The sequence below is a fragment of the Rhineura floridana genome, chromosome 8 (genome assembly GCF_030035675.1).
Source record: "Rhineura floridana isolate rRhiFlo1 chromosome 8, rRhiFlo1.hap2, whole genome shotgun sequence".
NCBI classification, from domain to species: Eukaryota; Metazoa; Chordata; class Lepidosauria; order Squamata; family Rhineuridae; genus Rhineura; species Rhineura floridana.
This window is the reverse complement of record NC_084487.1, coordinates 34,036,409-34,063,490: the sequence shown is the minus strand read 5'-3', so window position 1 is coordinate 34,063,490 and position 27,082 is coordinate 34,036,409. Positions and strand designations below refer to the sequence as shown.

At 45.5% G+C, this 27,082-nt stretch overlaps 1 protein-coding gene and 1 non-coding gene across 5 annotated transcripts in view; both read right to left on the bottom strand.

The window, feature by feature from the left end:
• The window catches only part of TBXAS1 (thromboxane A synthase 1), a 387,815-nt gene that overhangs the window by 189,530 nt on the left and 171,203 nt on the right, over positions 1-27,082 (bottom strand). For all 4 annotated transcript variants that reach the window (XM_061638833.1, XM_061638829.1, XM_061638831.1 and 1 more), the window contains one exon: positions 16,538-16,634. In XM_061638833.1, the coding sequence (XP_061494817.1) occupies positions 16,538-16,615 (78 nt within the window). In that variant the 5' untranslated portion in view covers positions 16,616-16,634. The remainder of the gene's footprint in view (positions 1-16,537; positions 16,635-27,082) is intronic.
• TRNAV-UAC (transfer RNA valine (anticodon UAC)) lies at positions 16,989-17,057 on the bottom strand. The gene has a single exon. It is a non-coding gene; the product is annotated as a tRNA-Val (tRNA).

The window sequence follows — 27,082 nt, the reverse complement described above, 5'->3', positions numbered from 1 at the left end:
CCACAGAGCTTTCTGTCAGCTCCTCCTCCTTCTCCTCAGATTAAGCTGAATTTATTTCTTCTTAATTCTAGCAAACAAGGTGTTCTGGAGAGTGCAAATTTTAACAGATTAAGATCATTATTTCTAACAACTGACATCTGATTAGAGACAGTAATAATAACAACTTTTAGCAAGGTTCACTGAATTGTCATCTGAATATTTATTAAACCACTAGTAAACAGAAATCTCAAGTTTCTTTGAAAACAACTTTAAAAAAAGAAATATACCTTTGTCGAAGATATATTTGCTAAATGTCAGGGAAATTTTCTGAGCAAAGAAAGGATCAAAGAATTCCAGCTGGTATCCCACACCCTTAACATGCTGGCTCTTTTCAGCCAGCTCCAGTCAGAGATCTTTTTCCTAACTCTCCACCTAACACATCCTAGCTCCCCTCTCCCTCTCCCTCAGAAAGAACTCACCTCCAACTGAGACCCAGTGCCTGCAGGAGGAAGGGGACCACCACTGCCCAGGGAAGAAGGAGAGCCATTTGCTGCTGCTGCTGTCTGCCTGCCAGATTGCCTGGCTTTTTGTGGGTCTTGAGTCATGTGCCTGGGAGAGAGGACTCAGAGCCAAGTGGGGAGCCTTAAGGGGGCCCCAATCAGTGTGGTGACGGGTAGAGGGAGATATGGCGTTGTGAGGAGGACTTGCCAGGTAAGGGGAATGCGGCCCAGGCAGTTAACGACTGTGTCTTGTTCCGGTCCTCCTCACACCCGCAGGTTTGTTGGTTGCCCTATCAGCCAGCTCTCAGACCTCCGGATGCTGCTCCTAAATGCCAGATTGGTGCGCAATCATTTAAACGATTTAATTGTGGATGAGGCACCCGATCTGGCATATATAACCGAGACCTGGGTGGGTGAGCAGGGAGGAGTCAGTCTGTCCCAGCTATGCCTGCCAGGGTACTGGGTTCAGCATCAGGGTAGACCTGAGGGTCAGGGAGGGGGGGTTGCTGTGGTCTATAGGAGCTCCATCTCCCTCTGCAAGGACCCTGTCCATGTGACTACTGGTCTGGTGTGTTTGCACCTTGTGTTGGGTCAGCGGGACAGACTGGGGATTCTGTTGGTATACCGCCCACCCCGCTGCCCAACAGACTCCTTAGCTGAGCTGACGCAGCTGGTCTCAGGTGTACTGTTGAGATCCCCCAGAATGTTGGTTCTGGGGGATGTCAACATCCATACCAAGGCCACCTTATCCGGCGCGGTTCAGGATTTCATGGTCTCCATGACAACCATGGGACTGTCCCAATATGCCATTGGCCCAACACATGTAGCAGGGCATACTCTAGACTTGGTTTTTGCAACTGGACATGGAGATGGTGTTCTGAATGTCTTACATCAGTCCCTCTGTTATGGACAGATCACTACTTGCTGAAGTTTAGACTTACAGCGGCTTCTCCCCTCTGCAAGGGTGGGGGATCTATTAGGTTGGTCCTCCCCCAGAGACTAATGGATCCAGATGGTTTCCAAAGGGCTCTGGGGAGTTTTCCGGCTGATAGGGCTGGTGCTCCTGTCGAAACCCTGGTTGAACTGTGGAATACAGAAATGACCCAGGCGGTTGACATGATTGCTCCTGAGCGCCCTCTCCTGTGTAGAGCTTGTACGGCTCCATGGTATACACCAGAGCTGAGAGCGATGAAACAATATAGGAGATGGCTTGAGTGCAGATGCAGACGAACTCCTGGTGGATGCAATTACACACCTATAAGTGCCTATGTTCCATTCCTGGGCAAGGTACTTGAACGAGTGGTGGCAGGCCAGCTCCAGACACTCTTGGATGAGACTGATTATCTGGATCCATATCAGTAGGGTTTCAGGCTTGGTTTTGGCACAGAAACAGCCTCGGTCGCCCTGTATGATGACCTCTGATGGGAGAGAGACACCAGGAGTGTGACTCTGTTGATTCTTCTTGATCTCTCAGCAGCTTTCGATACCATCGACCATGGTATCCTTCTGGGAAGACTGGCTGAGTTGGGAGTGGGAGAGACTGCATGGCAATGGTTCCACCCCAACTTGGCGGGTCGGCTCCAGAAGGTGGTGCTTGGGGAGCATTCCTCAGCACCCTGGACTCTCCAGTATGGGGTTCTGCAGGGGTCAGTTCTGTCCCCCATGCTGTTCAACATCTACATGAAATTGTTGGAAGCGGTCATCCGGAGCTTTGGAGTGCGCTGCCATCAGTATGCTGATGACACGCAGCTCTATTTCTCCTTTTCATCTTCTTCAGGTGAGGATGGCAATGTGCTGAACCAGTGTCTGGCTGCGACAATGGACTGGATGAGGACTAATAAACTGAGGCTCAATCCAGACAAGACTGAGATGCTGTTAGTGGGTGGTTCTTCTGACCAGATGGTAGATGTCCAACCTGTTCTGGATGGGGTTGCAGTCCCCCTGAAGGAGCAGGTTCGTAGCTTAGGGGTTCTCCTACAACCATCTCTGTCACTTGAGGCTCAGGTAGCCTCGGTGGCACGGAGTGCCTTCTACCAACTTTGGTTGGTGGCCAGCTATGCCCCTATCTGGACAGGGATAACCTCGCTTCAGTTGTCCATGCTCTGGTAACCTCCAAGTTAGATTACTGCAATGCGGTCTACGTGGGGTTGCCTTTGAAGACGGTTCGGAAGCTGCAGCTTGTGCAAAATGCAGTGGCCATATTGGTAACAGGGACCGGACATATAAACGATTCTGGCCCGCTTGCATTGGCTGCCTGTATGTTTCTGAGCTCAATTCAAGGTGCTGGTTTTAACCTATAAAGCCTTACACGACTTGGGACCACAATACCTGATGGAACGCCTCTCCCGACACGAACCCACCTGTACACTACACTCAACATCCAAGGCCCTCCTCTTGGTGCCTCCAAGTCTGGTAACAAGGGAGAGGGCCTTCTCAGTGGTGGCCCCCAAATTATGGAATTATATTCCTGACAAGCTGTGCCTGGCGCCCACACTGTTATCTTTTCGGTGCCAGGTCAAGACTTTCCTCTTCTCCCAGGCATTTGAGTATGTGTTTTTAATTTTTTTTTTAATTGTGTTTTTAAATTTGTATATTTGTTTTTAATATTTTTAATTGTTGTAAACCGCCCAGAGAGCTTCAGCTATGGGGCAGTATACAAATGTAATAAATAATAATAATAATAACTGTCCCATATGCCAGTAATGGATCCTGTTTCCTAGTCCTGGTACCCGGTAAATCACTGCCCCTATTCAATCCATACTTTTGTCTTTTAGGGATACCTTGTTAAAATGTTGTTAAGGTTCAGATGCTTAGAGCTGTCATTGTCCCCAGGGTCTGTAGAAGTCAAATCTCTGAGGGTGTGTGCACACTCACTATTATGCACTGTGTCTCTATGCATGAATGTTAGCAATAATGCACCATGCAGTGCACAGCCAGCCATTTCACACACTGCAGCTGCCAAGGCATGTTTTGAGCTATTGATACAACGAAGGAGTGGGTGTCATCCAATAAAACAGAAGGGGGGGGGGTTGCCCCAGAATGACAGAAGAAAAAAGGGAAAAACGTAGGTAGGAAATTTCCAAAAGTTTATTTAGGAGCATGTATTTTTAAAAATTCTTGTAAAAAGCCCAACGCGTTTCGGCTAACAATATACAGCCTTCATCAGGGGCTAGAAGGAACAAATATAGAGTAAGATCACTACACAATTGGTTTTAGTTCTTTACGTACAGTTTCTAATCTAGAACATGGTGGGAATACAAAAAGCAAACTTTTCTACTCACGTGCCAATTACTGAATGTCTGGACACGTGCGGTGGTCTCAGCCAAAAATGCTTTCGAGAGAGTATTAGTAATCAATATCACGATCATCAGAACAAATCTAATAAGCGTGCCTGCTAGAAACCGTCAGGTTAGTTATAGTCAGTCGTGAATGGTCACAGCTGGAGTGTTAATTAGGTGATTCACTGCAGTGTTCCTTAAGGGATCGTGTCTAAATTGTATACCATTACAGAAGGGGAAGAAAGTCCATGTCTTCATTCAACCCGTATGGGGAAAGAGTGTTTAATTTCAGGATCCATGCTATTTCTTTCTTTAAAAGTACACTTGGGCTACGTCCATGTGTCTTTTCCAAAGCCCAAAATTTAAAATCCATAAGGGTGTGACTGCAATCTACAAAATGATCTACTAAGGGTGCACCTCTCCTTTTGCATCTGATGTTACTCAAGTGTTCTCCAATTCGTACTTTCAAGGGTCTGCTAGTTTGGCCAATGTATAACTTGGGACAGCTGCATTGTACAATATAAACTACATTGGATGTATTGCACATGGAAAAATGAGCTAGGGAGTACTGCTGCTGATCGTGGGGGTTGATGAAATGTACCTTTTTGGAGGTGTGTTTACAATAGACACAATGGCCACATGGATGATGTCCAGTGGGTGCAGGTAAGCTCATACATAGCCTAGGTGGGTGAGTGTTGTCTCTAAAAGTACTTCTGATTAGTACATCTTGGATGTTTTTAGTTCTCTTAAAGGAGACCATGGGTTTTCCTAAGCAGCCAGGAATATGTTATACCAAATACCAATATTTCTGAATGCTATTCTGTAACTTGTTAGTGATGTTATTAAATGTCAAGTTACAGTGCATGCGTCCTGAAATCGATCTCTGTTTAGGGTGTAGAAGATATGGACGTCTTTGGCCTAAAGCTTTCCTGTAGCTGTCTTCTACAATGTATTGTGGATAACCTCTCTCTATTAATTGGTGTTTAAGGGACCGAGAATGATATACAAAGTCATTCCGTGAACTGCAATTCTGTTTGACTCGAAGAAATTGACTGTAGGGAAGATTTTGTCTAATTGTCCTGAACTGGACAATTTGACTCAGCCACAATCCCTTGTCGCCCCCCTTCCCATGACGGATACCATGGATACGAATGGGGCAGCCAGGGGAATACCAGTCACCGTGGAAACCTTGTATGCCGACCTCCAGAACCTCAGGATGGCCACGCAGGCTCTGCAAGCTGATAACCAGAACCTCCGAGCCACCACTCAAGCCCTGCAGACCGATAACCAGAACCTCCGAGCCCTGATTGCCCAGATCCAAGCCACGCCGCCTGGGGTGGTGGTGGTCCTGGTCAAGTCTCCAGTGGGGCTGCCCGCCTGCTACGGGGGCCAGAGCGACCAGTTTGCTACGTTTCTGGCCCAGTGTGAACTGTATATTCATGTGCACCAAGCCGAGTTCCTGACAGATGATGCCAAGGTGGCATTCCTCATTAGCTTCCTGGAAGGAGAGGCTGCGAAGTGGGCCACCCAGTTCTTGATTTGTAATGACCTGGTACTGGGACAGTTTGATGCCTTTAAGAATGTGATGTCCGAGATGTTCCTTGACCCACAGAGGAAGGAGACGGTGGCCCGCCAACTGGGAACCCTGAAACAGGGAAGGGGCACAGTGGGGGCGTACACAACGCCTTTCGTGTCTTGTCCCAGGAAACAGATTACAATGACCCGGCCTTGATGTATTTCTACAGGAACGGCCTTAGTTCGGAAGTTTTGGACGAACTGGTGTGCTCCACGCCCCCGGATACCTTGAAGGGTCTGATCCAGCTGTGTATGCAAATTGATAGCCGTCTCGAAGGGAGGAAGTTGGAGCGGCGGATGGAGACCCCTCACGCTCAGGCACCTACCCCCCCTTCCACATGTGCGCCCTCTGCCCAGCGTGGGAGCCCCAGTACCCTCAGGGGAAGAGCCCATACAGATTGGGGGGGCTAAGCCACCTTTAACCGAAGAAGAGAGGGAGAAGCACAGGAGAGAAGGGGCCTGTCTGTACTGCGGAAAATTAGGCCACCTGGCCCGAGGGTGCCCAGCCAAGACCAGGAAGACCCAGCCGCCGGGAAACTACACATCCCAGCTCTTGTAGAGGCCGCAGAGTTGGGGGGCAGAGAAGACCATAGGCCTCAACAACGACCCCTCCCATCCCAGGGCGCTCTACTGTTGCCTATCCAAGTCATCCTGCCCTCAGGGCAGAGCTTCCAGGCCAAGGCAATGATTGACAGTGGAGCATCCTCCTGTTTCATGGACCTTGATTTGGTGCAAAAGCATGCTATCCCTACCCAAGGACTGGAGCAGCCGTTGGCAGTGGAGACCATAGATGGCCGTCCCCTGAAGGCCATCCGGGTGACCAAGGCGATGGAGAGGTTGGGGGTGGAAGTCCCGGGGCATTGGGAAGGACTGTCATTCTACGTGGCATCTTTACCTCGTTTTCCGGTGGTCCGGGGAATGCCATGGCTGGTTCAACACAACCCCACAATTTTCTGGGATGAAGCAGTGGTGGTCTTTACCTCCAAATACTGCCATCAACATTGCCAGCCCTTGGAAGATCCAGAGTTGCTGGCAGAAGTGCCTACCCTGCCCTCAGAGGAACCAGAGTTGCTGGCAGGAGTGCCTGCCCAGGAGTGAATAACCTTACCCGCTCAGTATGAGGATTTCCGGGATGTATTTGACAAGAAGGAAGCAGAGCATCTACCCCCTCACCAGCCTTATGACTGTGCCATCAACCTGTTGCCGGGGGTGCGCATCCCCGCCGGACGGATTTACTCCCTGTCAGAGCAGGAGCTGGTGGCGTTGAGGAAGTTCCTAGACACTAATCTGAGGAAAGGCTTCATCCGTCCCTCACAGTCCCCAGCTGGGGTGCTGCTGTTGTTTGTCAAGAAAAAAGGGGGTGAGTTACATCCGTGTAATGATTATAGAGCCCTCAATGAAATCATGATCCCCAATAGTTATCCCTTGCCTCTCATCAGGGAGCTGCTGGAGCAGTTGCGATCTGCCAAAGTCTTTACAAAATTGGACTTGAGGGGGGCTTATAATTTGGTGCGGATAAAGGAGGGGGATGAGTGGAAGACCGCCTTCAAGACCCGCTATGGTCAGTATGAGTACCTAGTGATGCCCTACGGATTGTCGGGGGGCCCTGAAGTCTTCCAGAATTTTATGAATGACATTTTTAGGGACTTTGTGGACTGGTTCATGGTGGTTCATCTGGATGATATCCTGATATACTCAGAATCTCAAGAGGAACACGAAGTCCATGTGCGTGCAGTGCTGCAGAAGATGCGAGAGCACCACCTTTACGCAATGTTGGAGAAATGTGGCTTCGATCTAACCAACATAGACTTCCTAGGGTATCGCATTTCCCCAGAGGGGGTGGAGATGGACCCCAAGAAGATCCGTTGTGTTCTCACTTGGCAACCCCTAAGACGAAAAAGGACTTGCAATGCTTTTTGGGGTTTGCTAATTATTACCACTGTTTCATAGCCAATTTTCGAAGGAGACGGCGCCTCTCACTGACTGCCTAAAAGGCTCAGGACCTTTCCAGTGGATGGAAGATGCTCAGGAAGCCTTTGAAAGACTTAAGCAGAGGTTTGCATCGGAGCCCATCCTGCAACATGTGGACCCCACGCTCCCTTTCGTGCTGGAGTCAGATGCATTGGATGTAGCCATCGAGGGGGTCCTTTTACAACCGGCGCTGAGAGGCGAAGGGCTGAGACCCTGCGCTTATTTCTCATGGAAGTTAACCGATGCTGAGCAAAATTACACCGTGTGGGAAAAGGAGCTGTTGGCTATCAAAGATGCCTTTGAGGCCTGGCGACACCATCTGGAGAGGACGCAGCACGAGATTGAGGTGTGACCATCGCAACCTGGAAAGCCTTCACACCGCACGAAAACTCAACCAGAGGTAAGTACGATGGGCCCAGTTCTTCGCACGCTTCCATTTCAAAATCCACTATGTTGCTCAAGCTCAGAATAAGAGGGCCAATGCCCTCTCTCGCAAACCAGAGTACTTGGAAAACCCCACCCCGAGGCCACTGCAGTGCATTATTCCCCCCGAGAAGGGCATAGTGGGGGCATGCCAAAACTCGTGGGAGAGGGACTTGAGCGAGGCCCAAAAACAAGACCCGTTCGTCAAGGCGAGATTATCTGACTTAGCTGCGCAGCCCGAAGTAGCACCAGGTGAGTATACTTGGAAGGGAGACATGCTGTACCATAAAGAAGCCGTCTACGTGCCTCCGGGGGACTTGAGAGCCCAAGTACTGCGTCAATGCCATGACTCCACCACAGCAGGACATTTTGGAGTATTTCAGACTATGCAATCTGTAACCACGGAATTCTGGTGGCCTAAGGTGAAGAAAGACATGAAGCACTATGTGAGATCCTGTCCCATTTGCATGAGAGCTAAACACGCCACTGGATGACCACCGGGGCTGTTGGAACCCCTCCCCACTCCACAGGGACCCTGACGAATGGTCACTATGGATTTTATTAGAGACCTCCCTTCCTCTCAAGGGAAAACCACCATTCTTGTAGTGGTGGATACCTTCACAAAAATGGCACACTTCATTCCATGTTCCGGGCTCTCAAATGCTCAAGACACCGCCAAATTGTATGTACAACAGATATTCCAGTTGCATGGCCTGCCAGACAGCTTGATCTCAGACCGGGGAACCCAATTTACAGCCCATTTCTGGCAAGCTTTGTGGCGTTTGTTACAAAGTGAACTAAGACGGTCGTCCGTGCATCACCCCCAAACAGATGGGCAGTCGGAAAGTGTGAATGCTGTTTTGGAGCAGTATTTACGGTGCTACGTGGGGTACCAGCAAGATAATTAGATGTCCTATTTGCCTCTAGCTGAATTTACCTATAATAATGCAGTGCATTCGCACACGCAACAGACCCCTTTCTCTGCTAACCTAGGATATCATCCTAGAGCTTTTCCGAACCCCCAACACAGTCCCTCTGTCCCAGCAGCTGAGGAATTTATGCAGGAACTTCAAGCCATGCAGCAGTTGCTAAAAGAGCAGTTGGAGCATGCCAAGGCGGCTTATAAGCGAGCTGCAGACCAGCATCGGCAAGAGGGTCCCACCATCCAGGTGGGAGACAAGGTGTGGTTGTCCACGTGCTACTTGCCCATGGCCGGCCATTGCCGGAAGTTACAAGACCGGAGAGTGGGTCTGTTCGAGGTGGAAGTGCAAATCAACCCAGTGGCTTATAGACTCAAGTTACCCCCCACTTTCAAGATGCATCCAGTGTTCCACCGGGCGCTGTTGACACTGGAAGCTTCCCCTGACCCTCACCGGCCACAGTCGGAGCCAGCCCCTCCTATCATAGTCAATGGAGAGGAGGAATACGAAGTAGAACAGATACTGGACTCGCAGAAGTGCAGAGGGTGCCTCCAATATCTGATTCATTGGAAAGGGTATGATCAGACTGAACGTTCGTGGGAGTCAGTGGAGGCCGTGCATGCACCAGAGATGGTGAGAGACTTCCATGAGGCTTATCCAGAGAAGCCCCGACCGAGGGGTTGGGGAGAGGGGATACCTGGAGGGGGGGATGATGTTGAGCCCAGGGGTGATGGACCCAGCCTCCTTCCCGAGGAAGGAGGGGGAAGGCATGAGTTTCAGAAGCCTCAGCCGTTAGGGAGTATGGACGATCCAGCTGTTGTTGAGTCTAACCCCGACCTTGGGGAAGAGAGCGAGTCGCCTGCCCCACCAGTTCCCATGGCTGGTCCTGCCTCTCAATGGGACAGCGCTCCCACGGGACTGTTGTGGGATGCTCCTGAGAGAGGAGACACTCCTCCTTCACCAAGCAGTATCTTAGAAACGCCCAACGCTTCCCCGCCCTCCGCTCTCCGCTCTCCCGCCTGCCGATCAGGAACCTGTGCTTTCCAATGAGCCCTTGGAGGCTCGCCCCCCCTCACCGCGCTCACAACGTCGGGAGAAGCGGACAGGGCAGAAGGGGGCATGTGTGCAACGGAGTGAGAGGTTATGCCCCAAGACCTCTCCTATTTGAGGCTACCACGCCCAGAAGTGGGCACTGAGTCAACTTTCCTCACAAGTTGCAGAGCATGTCTAGAGTGCAGTTAGGGATTGTAGTGAGTTAGCATAGGGGTTTCTATGAGGCGCACAGCCTTTGATGTATCCATTACTTTAATAAAACAAGAACTGATTGCACCCTCATCTCCGACTGGTGGTTTTTGCTCTGAACTGGACAGTGGGAGACAGGGCTATTGAAGAATGGCATCATTTGCACTATATATTTAAAACAGTATCATATCACTTTAAACAGCCATTGTTCCCCCCCCAAATCCTTGGACCTATAGTTTGTTAAGGGTGCTGAGGTTTGTTAGGAGACCCCTATTCCTTTTGCAGAGCTACAATTTCCAGAGTGGTTTAACAGTCAATCCCTCTTTCCCAAGGAACTCTGGGAACTGTAGCTCTATGATGAGAACAGGGTTCTCCTCAGCACCCTTAACAAACTATAGTTCCCTTGATTCTTTGACCATGAACCTATTTTCATCTGCAAAACGTTGGAAGGTATGTAATTGTTGATGCTGGCTTTCCCTACTCACTGATGTGGATTTTTTTGGAAATGTCTGAATTGGAAATTCTTCAGGAAACTTTTCTACTGCTCTAAAACTGATAGATATCTGATTTAGGATAATCATTTGACTTACACTTAGTAAACAAAGATAAACAAAAGTATGTCATGTTAATAGTACATGCTGTATAAATAGATGAAAAGCTTTTTTCCAATAGCCCAAAGTAGTTTAAACTAAATATTTAGTTAGGAAAACAGTCCACACAGTGTACTCAGTGTGGTTTAAATACTACATTCAAACAAATTCAAATATTTACTTGGAAATTATTGTTTATTGGAATACTTTAAAATCTTTTAAGGCATGACAATAGCATGTAGGAACATAGGAAACTGCTTTATACTGAGTCAGACCAATGGTCCATTCAGCTCAGTATCGTCAACACTGACTGGGAGAGGCTCTCCAGGGCTTCATACAGGGAGTCTTTCTCAGTCCTACCTGGAGATTCCAGGAACTGAACCTTCCTCCTTCTGCATGCAAAGCAGATGATGCACCACTGAGTTGCAGTTAACAATGGTTCACTTATATTATTTAGGCTGCAATCTTATTTCCAATTACCTGGGAGCAAGCCCCATTGAACAAAATAGGATTTATTTCCAAGTAGATGTGTACTGCCTTCAAGTCGATTCCGACTTATGGCAACCCTATGGATAGGGTTTTCATGAGGCTGAGAGGCAGTGACTTAGAAATAAGTCACCTATTTTACAACTTTGATTTTGTATCTCTAGAATTTATTTATTCTTTATTTAAATTCATATCCCCCCTTTCCACCCAATGATCCCCCCAAAGTACTGAACAAGTATGAAAAATATAACAAAAACAAATCTATAAAATATGGAAATGGACTGCCTTCAAGTCGATCCTGACTTATGGCGACCCTATGAATAGGGTTTTCATGGTAAGCGGTATTCAGAGGTGGTTTACCATGGCCTCCCTCTGAGGCTGAGAGGCAGTGACTGGCCCAAGGTCACCCAATGAGCTTCATGGCTGTGTGGGGATTCGAACCCTGGCCTCCCTGGTCATAGTCCAGCACTCTAACCACTACATCACACTGTCTCTCTATAACAAGCTGGTAAAATCAGTTAAATAAAACAGGTAGTTAAAAGCAATAGCTGTGGTAGATAAAACAGATCCATTTGACAGGCCCAAGGCAGAAGGCCAGCTGAGACTGGGCTAAACAGGGCTCTGGAGGAAGGGAGTTCTACTGTTAAGGCCCTCTCTCGAGTTGCTGCTGAATGCTCTTCAAACATTAGCTCATATATAACACTAAACTGTGGTTTTTTGGTAAAAAAAAATTAAGTACTGGTACTCACTCCTTGATAATTGCTGTAGGTGCCAGCACAAAATGGTTGCCATGGACAGCCAGAAAAGAGATGCCGGTACTCTGTAGCAGTGAGCACCATCACTTTGATGCAAAACAACGAATGTCCTCCTATTGCCACACTACCTGGATCTAAGCCAAGTGTTACACCCAAATCCAGGCTCATGGTTTGTCTCCTCCAGACAAATAATTAGCTATAAGCCAAGAACAAGATTTGATTACAGCTCATGGTTTGTCTTGGAGCGAGACAAACCATGAGCCCAGGTTCAGCTGACACACTAAGCCAAATCATGGTATAACTCCAGAGGAGGAGCAGTGGCCACGATCTCATTTCTGGAAACAAATGTGTTTGGCTAAGCCATAGTTTGGCTTAACGTGTCATCTGAACCAACTCAATGTATACATTCATGTTGCCCAGTTTAACTTCTGTTGTGTTCATTCATTATGAAACTAGATGATTTTATGAAACAATGCATTTCTATATATTGAACATCTTCCACTGAAAAATACAGTAGTGGAAAATTTTCCACCCCACCGGTCCCACTCTTCACTAGCAGCAGTAATGGCAGCAGTTTTATAGCCAGCAAGCATTCATGCCAGAATTGGAAGCTGCTGCCACTGCACCCCTAAATATGTCCCCAGGTTCCTGCTGCTACTGCACCCCTAAGGATACCCCTCTAAGTTCCTTGAAAAAGGTGGGAGATAAAAAGCAGGTTGATGATTTTGTGACTGTTTCTTTAAATGTAAAAACAGCAGCTGCCCTCAATCTCTTTTGGAAAAAGTCCTGGCATAAGAACAGCAGAGATGTTCTGGCTCAGGAATGAACTGTATTATCAGAGCTTTGTGGTCAGCATTTATTCCAAAAAACTGAATGCTTTATTCCATTTCATCAGCATAGTATTAGGGACAGCAGAGAGGGAAAATAACATGATAGAGTGGTGATTTTATTTTTATTTTTTGCACAATACATTGTACACTCGCAAACAGAATTTCTAAACAAAGCACTGAAAGGGCTTGCTTAGAGTAATTTTCAAAAATATAAACAAAAGCCTTATAGCCTAAAAGCTTTATATTCACATTTATTAAAAGCCAAACAGAAAGGCCTCTACTCAATAGCTAGAACGTGCTTGTCTTTCCCTCCATATCATTCTCTGCCTCACACCTAGTTATGTTTTGCAGACTAATAGTTGCACTTTTATTTGTATTTACATAAAGCAAGTGTATAGCATGTGATGTTCTGTAACGTGTTATTTTAAAAGGTGTATGTGGGCCAAGCAGGTAATATTAGATGTGAGACAGTAGACATACCACGACCGCCATATGTTGTTTTCAATTTACTACCTCAGTTCTAGTTCCAGTGCTAAAACTCTGTTCTCATATAGGCTACTTAAGTGTTCGGCTGTTTGAATGCAGCCCCACCTCCTTCTAAAATTACATTATCTTCTGGGCCCTCCCTCCAACCCAGCACCAACATTCCGTCCCAGAGGTGACGGTACAGAGTGTCCTTGGACACAATGAAGCCATATGGGAAGAGACCTTAGCTCAGTGGTAGAATACATGCTGTGTGTGCAGAAAATCCCATGTTCACTCCCCAGCATGTGCAGGAGGATCAGGCAGCAGATGATGGGAAAGACCCTCTTTGTACCCTGGAGAGCCACTGCCAGTCAGAGTAGGCAATGCTAGACCAGTGATTTAATTCAATAAAAAGGCAGCTTTGCCTGTTCTCCACTATCTGCATACACAGGTTGCTGCCGTATAAAAAGATCTGTGGATTGTGGCAGTGATTCCAAATTGGCAATAGGACAGGATTTTTAAGGGGGCCCTTCTAAAGCCGAGCACTGGGAAGCATAAGAATGCACTGCACTGACTCTTGGCCTCTTTTCTGAATTCCTTTCTTCCCAAAGCACAGTGGGGTGTTAGAAAGGAAGCAGTCACCCCTACTAATCCCATGCGGATCAGTGAGAGCCCATCGCTAGGGAGCAATAGCGGATGGCGTGATCTCTCGGCAGGTGAGTCACTGATACTTACCAGAAGGGAGACTCCCCTGCTGGGAGAGGGGAGAGCAAACACACCACCAGGAACACCATAGTGGCTCATTCAGTGCATTTGTACTACACTGTCCTTGCCATGGCCCCGCACCTCTCCTTCCTGGTAAGCATCAGCAACTCACCTGCCAGGAGGTGAGGTAATCATCTCTGCCCTGCCACACTGTCTGCTATTGCTAGGGAGCATACCGTTTCTTGGCTGGGGTGGAGGAAAGACACCACTTGCTTCAATAGGTTACCCAGAACCTGTAGCCCCCCACCATTCACCATTCAGTGTGCCCACCCCACAGTTTGATGACCACTGTAGCCTCTTCTGTGCCAGCCTTCCCTCCTGCCATCAGTCTCCTGTTCAATGAACTGAAAAGACCTCTGCTGAAACAATCTGACGACTCTTCTCTCCCCTTCACCATCTTAGGTCTCTTATCTGGTTCAAGCATTACAATTGACCCATGCATTGGAGTCTACGATTGCTTGATCTGGCATATTTTGACTGAACCTAATGCTTTATATGTAGACACTGTCAAAGACACTGTGCCAAGACTTGAAAGTAGGCAGGATCATGAAGAGATGGGTAGCTTGACAGGGATGGAATTTCATCCTACTATGCATGGCCTTCCTAAATATCTGGGTATTTATTTCAAGAGTCTTGAACACAGAGGGACTGGATTAGGAGCTGCAGGTGTGAGGAAAACCCATGAAGAAACTAGTTATACATAAAGAGAAAGCTTCAGAATACACATTTTCTTAAAACATGCCTAGTTAATACTGCAAGGATTGCCAATTTATGTCATATAATGATCTCTGCTAATTAGTGTAGAACATTGTTTGAGCCTGCACAAGTAAAAGAAAATGCGAGGAACCATTTCACTTCAATAGTTAGTAAATCAGGACCAGTCTTTCAGAAACAGTTTAAATTACTGTTCAGCTTTGAATCATTGCTGATACCTTATACATGATCATTACAAGCCAACCCTTTTGGCGCTTGCTAGAACATCTTGAGTACCAGAAATAGTCTTGCAACCCAGCCTACCTCGCAAGTTTGATGGGGCAATAAAATGGTACAACCCCACCCCAGAACTTGTCAGACAAGAACTGAATATAAATATAATAAACAAAATAAATAAAAGAGAATCAATTCAAGACATGCCTTTTAAAATTACACATGATATGAAGCAAAGCAAGATATAGAAACCACAGAAACACAAAGTTCTTGGTTCTACAAGTGTTATTTTTTCAGTACAGACAAATTTGGGGCATTTTGTTATGGACTGGAACGCTATAGGGAGCAAGGTTGATTAATGTGATGGTGACAGAGATTCAGTGTTAAATGTTAAAACAGTTTCAGATATTATTTATTATTTACATAAAAAAGCAGTCAAAGGCGCAGACAGAGACATTTTCTGGGGATGATGCAGCAGAAAAGCTATGGCTCTTCCTTCCTAGAAACACACTGTGTGTTTCTAGGAAGGAAGAGCCATAGCTTTTCTGCTGCATCAGCCCCAGAAAATGTCTCTGTCTGCGCCTTTGACTGCTTTTTTATGTAAATAATAAATAATATCTGAAACTGTTTTAACATTTAACACTGGTATGGAGTACTGTCACCTCTTTTTTTTCCTGTCCATGTCAACCATTTTATGATGGCACCCACGGCACTTTTATCAAGATATGAGTTCTGACACTTTTTTTTTTAACCAAAAAAAGCACTGAGAACACACAACTCCTTCAGAACAAAGAATGTAGCAACTGACTTTGGGGCATCTTAGTTCCTGTCTTGACAAAATCAGGACAGTTGGCAACCATGGTGCAAATCAAATAAAATGGCAGAAGCAGCAGTATATTGCATTTGCAAGAAACAAGAGGATGGAAACTACAGGAATGTTCCACCCCCACTCTCTGCTGACAGTTACTGAAAGATCATGCAACCTGATGGCTAGTGAAATGCAATGGACTGCCTTCAAGTCAATCCCGACTTATGGCGACCCTATGAATAGGGATTTCATGGTAAGCAGTATTCAAAGGGAGTTTACCATTGTCTCCCTCTGGGGCTAGTCCTCCCCAGTTGGCTAGGGCCTGCTCAGCTTGCCACAGCTGCACAAGCCAGCCCCTTCCTTGTCCGCAACTGCCAGCTGGGGGGCAACTGGGCTCCTTGGGGTTATGCAGCTTGCCCAGGGCTGCACAGGTGGCAGGGCACGTAACCCCTGAGCCACTCACTGTGGGGGTGATCTTTAGCTAGCCCTTTACTCCCAGGAGACACGAGGGGGATTTAAACTTAAAGACTCTGGACTCCTAGCCAGGCTCTCCTCCCCACTGTGCTATGGCTAGTATTGATTGGGAAAAGCCAGGCACTAATCAGAGTTGGCATGGTAGGTCATATGCCAAGGGCCCCCAGTCTTTGGAAGGGCCCATCATTGGCTCTGCCAACTCTCTTGCCATTGGGATCCTTACTGTCAGCAGAACTGCAGTGTGGCACTACTACTGCCACCTCTGCCACCACTTGCAGGCAACCCAGGGCGTTTGGGGGCAAAATCTGAATCAGGGATTTCCTGGCTCATTGCTCTAACTCTTAGCCATCCCATGGTACCAGTTGTAGAGTGTCTCATCATCTCCTAGCCCAGACACACGAGGACATGGGGCAGTGCCAGGGGGTGCTTTCACCTCTCTGGAGAGATTTGCATCGTACTCTGAAAGGCTATCAAATGTACCTTTGGATTTTCTTATAGTTCTGTCTTGAAGAACAACAAATCTTACCATTTGTAAGAATGACTACTTACCATTCTGTTAGTAAAGTTTCTGAAGTCTTCCTCTAAGATATGCTTGATCATATTTGGCTCAGATACCACAATGAACATTCGACGGCCAATATAATACCTGTACATGAAATGAAGAATTGTATTAATAGTGAACAGGAAAGAGTTTGGCTATCTGTTTTGAAAAGTTACCATTTCAGACAGTTCACCCTCATAACTGGTGAAATATGCTTTCACTGGGATTTTTAATCTGCCTTTCTCAACTGCAGGGCTTTCAATCAGCCAACTATTTAAATGTTACTCTATTTCTTTAATATTTGTCCTTGTTCCGAATCATCCCCAAAGGGTTCTCTTTTAGGAACATAGGAAGCTGACTTGTATGGGTCAGACCATTGGTTCATCTAGCTCAGTATTGTCTACACTGACTGGCAGCAGCTTTCCAGGATTTTCGACAAGGTTCTCCCTCAGCCCTACCTGGAGATGCCAGGGATTTAACCTGGGACTTCCTGCATGTAAAGCAGATGCTCTACCACTGAGCTACAGCCCTAGCATATAGGATATAGGATAGCATATATGCTATGTCCTACAAATGGAGACCATCTAAAAATGAATTCTACATGATACCGCAGAGCTGACAGCAATGAAACAATATAGGAGACGGCTTGAGTGCAGATGGAGACCAATTCCTGGTGGATGCAATTCCACACTGGTAAGTGCCTATGGTAAGCTGTATTTAGGGGCAGTAAGGGCAGCAAAAAAACAATATTTTGCTGCCACTATCAAATCATCAATCTGCCGCCCAGTGGAGCTCTTCAGAATTGTCTGGGGGCTATTACACACTGGCCCCAGGGACATGGTAGAACCATCTGAGGCCCGCTGTAATGAATTTGCTGTAATGAATAAAATCTTTAGCATCTGCCAGGACTTAGACTCCAGTGTTATAGCAGGTGAATCAAGCGAGGTATCCAGAGCACAGCCTTGTCCTGATTTATTGGATGAGTTTCAGCTGGTACAGCTTGAGGACGTTGACAAGGTGCTTGGACAGGTTCGTGCGACCACTTCTGTGCTGGATCCTTGCCCTTCTTGGCTAATAAATGTTAGCAGGGATGCAACAGTCAGCTGGGCCAGGGAAGTGATTAATGCCTCTCTGCGAGAGAGAGTGGTCCCTGGCTGCCTGAAAGAGAGAGGAATGTGAGACCACTCCTGAAGAGACCCTCCCTGGACCAAGAAAATCTTAATAACTATAGGCCAGTAGCAAATGTTCCATTCCTGGGCAAGGTTCTTGAACGAGTGGGTGAAGGCCAGCTCCAGACACTCTTGGATGAGACCGATTATCTCCATTTCAGTTGGGTTTCAGGCCTGGTTTTGGCACAGAAACAGCTTTGGTTGCCCTGTATGATGACCTCTGTCGGGAGAGAGACAGGGTGTGTGTGTGACTTTGTTGATTCTCCTTGATTTCTCAGCAGCTTTCGATACCATTGACCATGGTATCCTTCTGGGAAGACTGGCTGAGTTGGGAGTGGGAGGGACTGCATGGCGGTGGTTTCGCTCCTACTTGGCGGGTCGGCTCCAGAAGGTGGTGCTTGGGGAACATAGCTCGGCACCCTGGATTCTCCAGTATGGGGTTCTGCAGAGGTCAGTTCTGTCCCCCATGCTGTTCAACATCTACATGAAACCACTGGGTGCAGTCATCCGGAGTTTTGGAGTGCGTTGCCATCAGTATGCTGATGACGCACAGCTCTGTTTCTCCTTTTCATGGCAACAAGGGAGAGGGCCTTCTCAGTGGTGGCGCCCAAATTATGGAATGATATTTTTGACGAGGTGCACCTGGCACCAACACTGTTATCTTTTCGGCACCAGGTCAAGACTTTCCACTTCTCCCAGGCATTTTAACATTTTAGCATGTGTGTTTTAAAAATGTGTTTTTTAAATTTGTAGACTTGTTTTTAATGTTTTTAATTGTTGCAAACTGCACAGAGAACTTCGGCTAATGGGGTGGTATATAAATGCAAACAACAACAACAGCAACAACAGCAACAACAACAACAGCAGCAGCAGCAGCAGCAGCTCTATATAGGGGCCATGGTTATTTTGGGTGGGGGAGGGGTTGTTTATGATATGGCTCCACTGCCTTGCATGAAAAGTCTCTATGCCAACCACTGCCAGGAACATGCAGGGCTGGCATGGAGACACATTGTATGATGTTAAGAAAGCATGTGATAAGTAGTGGTTCATGACTATTTATTAAAACATTTCCATCATCAGTTTACAAAACTGTAGATTAAACACAGCATAATATCCAACTTACACAATTTTAAAAGCCTGGGAGAATGCAAAGGGGTTTGCTGGTCTCTGAAAAGATAATAGTGTGGATGTCAGGCATGATTCCATGGTGAAAGAAATTCAAAGACAGGGCACTACACTTTCCCTAGTTTCCACCCACCTCATTCAGACAGTGGGAGTACTCAGATGAGACCTTTATTAAATGATCTCAGCTCATGAGTAGATTGATGTGGAATTGGCATTCCTTCTGGTCCCAAGCCACAGGACTTTGTAGGTAAGGATCAGCACTTCGAATTGAGCTCAGAAATGGACTGGGAGCCAGTGGAGGTCTTTCAACCCTAGTGAGAAGTATTCCTGGTGAGTGCAGTCCTAGTCGGAACTCTTAGTAGCTACATTTTGAACTAACTGCCGTTTCCAGGCTGTCTTCAAGGGCAGCCCCACATATAACACAGTACTGTAGTCCAAATGGGAGGTTACCAGAGCATGGATAACTATTGCAAAACTTCTTATCTAGACAAGGTTGTACTCTGTACAAACCGTGCAGGTGAAAGGCAGTTTATGACAGCTCTGGATCTAAGGCCACCCCCAACCTGAAAACCTGATCCTTCAGGAGTGCAAACCTATTTAGAAGAGTTTGAACACCATCTCCCTGAGCAAATTTATTTATTTATTGAATTTCTACATAGATTCTGCATTAAGCTACTGCCACGTGGAAGCCATCTTGCACTCTCCACATGGACTATAACATGTATCTTGGTCCTCAGTTCCCAAACTAAGATCACAAAAGCCATTGCTGAGGGAAGAGAAGAGTAGAATGATTTGTATAGGAAGTGGAGTTGGGCTGCTTTAAACATGGGTCAGGATTGAGCCAGATGCTGCTGTCAGAAGAGAAGAAGGGATAGTGAAACAAGTGAGGCCTACTCACTTGAAGTAAGCTAGAAAAAGAGTTAACTATCCTTCAAAGGGGTAATAACAGCTGTTTGAGGGAGGCTAGTTGACTGAAGCCAGTTACTTAGGGGTCCAAGGGCCACATTGCTTTCTGGGTAAACTCTTGGGGGGCATGTGCCAGTGGTGGGCAGGGGCAGAAGCAAAAGTAGGTGAACAATGTGAATGTTACCCTTGTACAACAGGCTAGTTTCTAAACACACTCATTTCCAGGCAAGCAAAAGGCATGGTCAGAGTTGAAGGACACATTTCATCCAAGCAAAAACACTCAAGGAGGGTGTGAGGCAGGGCTGGTGAGGGGCATGGCCTGGGGTGAGGGTGTGTGGCTAGGGAGAGTCCCAAGAGCCAGATAGAGAGGCTTGGAGGGCCGCATTTGGCCCCCAATCTTGAGGTTCCCCACCCCTGCAGCAATTCATACATGAGAAAGAAAAATCACATCCATTAATCACCTCAGGACAGTAGAACACTGGGGCTTTCATGGTAGCAGTAAGTGGGGAAGGAAACCACTAGTTTATTATTCAGCTCTCAGAAAGTGCCAAAATATAAAACTGTGAGAAAGGGGGAAACTAGTCTCCAGCAGCAGCAAGCTGGCTACTGCCACTGTTTCTGCAGTAGATACCCAGTTTTTATCCCAGGAAAGGCAACTCCTTTCTTGATTTTATCTTTCATTTTCCCACCATTTTCATGTGCTCTTTTTGACTTTGGGGCTCCATAACTTCTTAGAGTCATCCTCTCTCCAATGCACCATTTCCCTTTCAAAGAAAAGGCTGGGCAGGGGAGAAAAGATGTCATCATCTTCCTTCCTGCTTCAGGGATAAAAATATTAATTTAAATCTTTGCTATCCCTCATTATATCCCTGATTCAAGTGATGGTGCTGATTTTGAGGATTGGAAGACATATCAACTCACAACATAGAGAAACATACAAAGAACTCTGACAAATAAACAAAATGCACACCACAGATTCTAAGAAAATTAAAATTAGGGATATCTGAGGAAACCCAGACCCCAATACTCTTTCTCACTGCAGCCTGCAGATGGAAATACCAAGTCACAAGAGATGCTCTCTTACCAGAATTTCGGATGGATGAAATTAACTTTAAAGGACAATACAAAACAAAACATTATGTTTATTTGGATCAAAAAGTACTGCAAGTAGCAAATTGGTTGCACATCTCCGCTTATCACCTATAATAGACCTTTCTGAGGAAGATGACAGCCTACAATGAAGTTAAAAGCTATTCTATTGCAATGAGTCATAGAATCTTCTGGGGTCGTCATGACGGATTCAGTTACTTAACAGGGAGGTGCTGAATTTAAGGGAAGGAGGGAAGGAGGGAGGATGAAAATAGAGGAAGCTCACTATAAAGCAAATGATCAAGGAAAACTAGTGAAATTGCTTTTATGTGAGGTTCATAGCTGCCTTTATAATTTAAATCTGCAATTGAGAAAAGATGGTATGGGGCAGAGGACGCAAAACATAAGGTATCAAGCAATCTCCTTCACCTCTAATGACTGCTTCCCCAATTTCTCAGAACATACTTTTACATTTTTCCCTCCCTTAACAGGGATTTTTTTTTAAAAAAATAGTTGAGATGCAGAAAGTGTTTGATAGGAAAATCCAGATAGCGAAATGATCTTGATTTTTGAGGTCACTATCCCCAGTAAACTCCAGAGATTGTAAGGCTACCATCAGCAGAATTGGGATCGAAGCAATTTTTGGTGATTGCCCCTCCCCACATCCACCATAAATCTGCTCCAGAAGGTTGGGGGACTCTTCAGAGCAGATTTAGTGGGGTGAGGAGCTGCAAGAAGGAGGGGCAATTGCTAAAAACTGCTTTGCTCCTTTACCATCAACTCAGCACCACTGCTGGATGCAAATCCAGATATTCCAAATTTTTCTGTAATTTCAAATAGACATCATTTCCTCCCTTCAAATTCAAAATTGGTTTGTTTCAAACTGTTACAAAAGTGTTTAATTTTGTTTAGTATACCAAAACAAAACAAAAATTCATTTAGCAAAGAGGCCATATCTCTTTTAAAAGGACCCAATCCACTTCTGCTGCAATCAAGTTATTTTATTTTGTTTGTTTATTTATTACATGGATATATATCCTGCTTTCCCTTCAAGCTCATATACTTTGGTTCTCTCTTTTCCACCCCTCATTTTATCCTCACAACAACTTTGTGAGGTAGGTTAGGCTGAGGGAGAATGGCTAGCCCAAGGACACCCAACATGTTTCATGGCTGAGAATATTTCAGAAACCTTGCTCTCCCCAGCCTAGTCCAACACTCCAACCACTATACCACATTGTTATTCCATGAACAGAACCAATAAATGGGCTACATAAGAGATGTCCTGGAGAAATAATCACATATGGTCTGAAACACAGGCCTTGGTAAAGCGGCAATAACTGGAACTCTGTTAGTACCAGACCATATGCAGGGCTACTGAAATCTGCGCTACTGTGGCTGAGACCTAGGAAAGATTGTTCCTCAAACATTCCCACATCTATATGTCAGCCTCCATCTAGGAGGCACAGATATCTTCAATTTTTGACACGTTTCTACAAGGCCAGAGGGGGCTAGGAACCCATCAGTTCTTTCCCTTCAACTCTAGAGGGAGCCAAAGAGATTTTGTTCCCACAAGTCAGATTGCCGGGATACTCCTAAAGGTGGAAATGCTTTCTTGTGAATAAAACAGGTGGTGCAAGCGAGAGGCAGAACCTCTCTGCATGTGTGTGAGAGAGAGAGTGAGAGAGACAGAGAAGCACAATGTAAACTGTTTTCCTCTGAGGTGCCAACAGGACGACTAAGACTTGACCTTGTTTACTTCAGCCTGAGAAAGTTACCAGCTCAAGAAATTTCCAACACTATTTGATAGATTAAATATAGAGTTACTAGATTAATATAAATACATGTAAACAGCAGACACTGTAATCAAGGGCCTCAAGTAAATGCAGTTTTATTACACACTCCAACTGTCCCTGTTTACCAGGTACCAAAAAGGTGCTACAAGGCTCCTTTTTATTTTTATACCTCTCCCTGGCTAACTGCTATTCATATTTTTTGCCATTTGGCTCTCCTTAACATTTATTTAGGTTTGTATTCAATTAAGTCTTACTCAGAGTAGACTCACTAAAATTAATAAACCTCCATTAGTCATGTCTATGAACTTTAATGGGTCTACTCTGAGTAAGACTAGGGTTCAAAACTACCCTTAGTGCAAGCTGCAGTTGTCATTCCTCAAGGTCTCAGCTTCCCCCCGCCCCTTTCCTTTCAGGATCTTTCTTCTCTGATGTTTCATCCCTGAGTCAGGACTTGCTTGCACCTTAACCTTAATGTCAATGCCTGTGAATGAACACTAAGGGTCTGTGCAATGCACAGCCTGCCAGGTCTCATGCACTGTAGCTGCTGAGGTGTATTTTGAACCTACTGTGAGACAATTTTGTTTCTTTTTATTAGTATTGTTGTTATATGCCTTCAAGTCAGTTATGACTGATGGCGACCCTATGAATCGGCGACCTCCAATAGCATCTGTTATAAACCATCCTGTTCAGATCTTGTAAGTTCAGGTCTGTGGCTTCCTTTAGGGAATCAATCCATCTCTTGTTTGGTCTTCCTCTTTTTCTACTCCCTTTTGTTTTTAGTATACCTTTAAGGAAAAATCTAACAACCTCCTAGGTTTTAAAGCTGGTGGAAGGTAGCCAACGGCAAACTAAACTAGTATAGCCGCCTTCACCAACCTGTTATCCTTCAGCTGTTTTTCAACTACAATGACCATCAGCCCCAATGCTGGCTGTGGTTCATGGGAGTCATCGTCCAACAATACCTGGACAGCACCAGGATGGCAAAGGCTGGACTACAGCAAACAAAAGACAGAGAAGTTATTTAGCAATGTGTAATAGGAGGCGGGGAGGTTGGCTTGGTAGGAGAGATAACTGTGAAATATTAGAGTGGATGTTGTTATTGCAAAAATGTGTTTTAATGTTTTCAGTAATGTTTGAGAGGTAATCAGAACTAGCTTACAGGCCATATATTATTTTGGATTGCTGAAGAAGTAAGGAAAATCTCATTTTATTAAGACTCCCCATTTAGATCTGTTCTGTCATAAAAATAGTTATTCTAGTGCAGCTGTTCTATTTGATACAATTTGGCTTTTCAGAAAGCCTTTGTTAAGTCTGGACTATCTCCACAGAAAGAGATAAACCAAGAAGTTTCAAGCCCAGAAATGTAATACGGCCTACTGGTAATATAGGGTTTTTTAAAAGAAAAAGAAAAAAGGAGAGGATCTGGAACCCATTAACAAGCGTCTGAAAAGGAAGAAAGGGTGTGTCTTCATCTATGAAAATCCTATCCTCCCCTTTGGTTTAAGTGTACAAGTCACATCACTCGAAAATGCTTGGAAGTTGTTTAAAAACACTATATTAGAAGCTCAACTGGAGCGCATACCGCAGATCAGAAAAGGTACCGCCAGGGCCAAGAAGATACCAGCATGGTTAACGAGCAAAGTCAAGGAAGCTCTTAGAGGCAAAAAGTCGTCCTTCAGAAAATGGAAGTCTTGTCCAAATGAAGAAAATAAAAAAGAACACAAACTCTGGCAAAAGAAATGCAAGAAGACAATAAGGGATGCTAAAAAAGAATTTGAGCAGCACATTGCTAAGAACATAAAAACCAACAACAAAAAATTCTATAAATACATTCAAAGCAGGAGACCATCTAGGGAGACAATTGGACCCTTGGATGATAAGGGAGTCAAAGGTGTACTAAAGAACGATAAGGAGATTGCAGAGAAGCTAAATGAATTCTTTGCATCTGTCTTCACAGTGGAAGATATAGGGCAGATCCCTGAACCTGAACTAACATTTGCAGGAAGGGATTCTGAGGAACTAAGACAAATAGTGGTAACGAGAGAGGAAGTTCTAAGCTTAATGGATAATATAAAAACTGACAAATCACCGGGCCCGGATGGCATCACCCGAGAGTTCTCAAAGAACTCAAAGGTGAAATTGCTGATCTGCTAACTAAAATATGTAACTTGTCCCTCGGGTCCTCCTCCATGCCTGAGGACTGGAAAGTGGCAAATGTAACGCCAATCTTCAAAAAGGGATCCAGAGGGGATCCCGGAAATTACAGGCCAGTTAGCTTAACTTCTGTCCCTGGAAAACTGGTAGAAAGTATTATTAAAGCTAGATTAACTAAGCACATAGAAGAACAAGCCTTGCTGAAGCAGAGCCAGCATGGCTTCTGCAAGGGAAAGTCCTGTCTCAGTAACCTATTCGAATTCTTTGAGAGTGTCAACAAACATATAGATAGAGGTGATCCAGTGGGCATAGTGTACTTAGACTTTCAAAAAGCGTTTGACAAGGTACCTCACCAAAGGCTTCTGAGGAAGCTTAGCAGTCATGGAATAAGAGGAGAGGTCCTCTTGTGGATAAGGAATTGGTTAAGAAGCAGAAAGCAGAGAGTAGGAATAAACGGACAGTTCTCCCAATGGAGGGCTGTAGAAAGTGGAGTCCCTCAAGGATCGGTATTGGGACCTGTACTTTTCAACTTGTTCATTAATGACCTAGAATTAGGAGTGAGCAGTGAAGTGGCCAAGTTTGCTGACGACACTAAATTGTTCAGGGTTGTTAAAACAAAAAGGGATTGCGAAGAGCTCCAAAAAGACCTCTCCAAACTGAGTGAATGGGCGGAAAAATGGCAAATGCAATTCAATATAAACAAGTGTAAAATTATGCATATTGGAGCAAAAAATCTTAATTTCACATATACGGTCATGGGGTCTGAACTGGCGGTGACCGACCAGGAGAGAGACCTCGGGGTTGTGGTGGACAGCACGATGAAAATGTCGACCCAGTGTGCGGCAGCTGTGAAAAAGGCAAATTCCATGCTAGGAATAATTAGGAAAGGTATTGAAAATAAAACAGCCGATATCATAATGCCGTTGTATAAATCTATGGTGCGGCCGCATTTGGAATACTGTGTACAGTTCTGGTCGCCTCATCTCAGAAAGGATATTATAGAGTTGGAAAAGGTTCAGAAGAGGGCAACCAGAATGATCAAGGGGATGGAGCGACTCCCTTACAAGGAAAGGTTGCAGCATTTGGGGCTTTTTAGTTTAGAGAAAAGGCGGGTCAGAGGAGACATGATAGAAGTGTATAAAATGATGCATGGCATTGAGAAAGTGGATAGAGAAAAGTTCTTCTCCCTCTCTCATAATACTAGAACTCGTGGACATTCAAAGAAGCTGAATGTTGGAAGATTCAGGACAGACAAAAGGAAGTACTTCTTTACTCAGCGCATAGTTAAACTATGGAATTTGCTCCCACAAGATGCAGTAATGGCCACCAGCTTGGACGGCTTTAAAAGAAGATTAGACAAATTCATGGAGGACAGGGCTATCAATGGCTACTAGCCATGATGGCTGTGCTCTGCCACCCTAGTCAGAGGCAGCATGCTTCTGAAAACCAGTTGCCGGAAGCCTCAGGAGGGGAGAGTGTTCTTGCACTCGGGTCCTGCTTGCGGACTTCCCCCAGGCACCTGGTTGGCCACTATGAGATCAGGATGCTGGACTAGATGGGCCACTGGCCTGATCCAGCAGGCTCTTCTTATGTTCTTATGTTCTTAAGACCCACCCACTTTTTATCACACTTCACAGTGGTATGTAGTATGCAATGGTGCTGCCCTGGGCTCCTACTGGGAGGAAGGACAGGATAGAAAATAAATAAATAAACAAACAAGGAAGGAAGATAACAGTGTTAAGTTCTGTACAGTGTGGTCCATTTGCACCAATTGCATTTGCAAAAAAATACCTGTACAGGGCTGCCTCACAGGTCCAGTGTGGATTCCACTTGGATTAAAGTACATCCACCAAATGCAGCCTGGCACTCACCATATTGATGCTGTGTGTGCGCGCTTGTGTGCATGTGCACACACTAACCAGTTATTATTCGTCAATTAATTTTATGTAAGGAATCTTCTATTGCCAAAAACCTCTCCACTTCCTCAGTGATGTACATTGCTTTTACTTCTTGGAATTTCTATGTACAGTCTAAGTACTTTCATCCAACTACTGATCTTTCATCACTTTACAAACCTCACCATTTTTCCCTTGCTTAGACTAGCCTGGGCTACAAAGGGACTACTCTGGATAATAAATTTCATTTTCTACATTGTTCCACAGTAGCATAATCCAGTGGATTTGATCATCATCATCATCATCATAGTAATAATCAGCATTTATTTAGTGCGCTGGAGTGTTTAAAGCCCTTCATGTACATTATTTTGACTCACCTGTGCCAGATCCAGAGCTTGGAAGCAGTAGCCTTTCTAATGTCT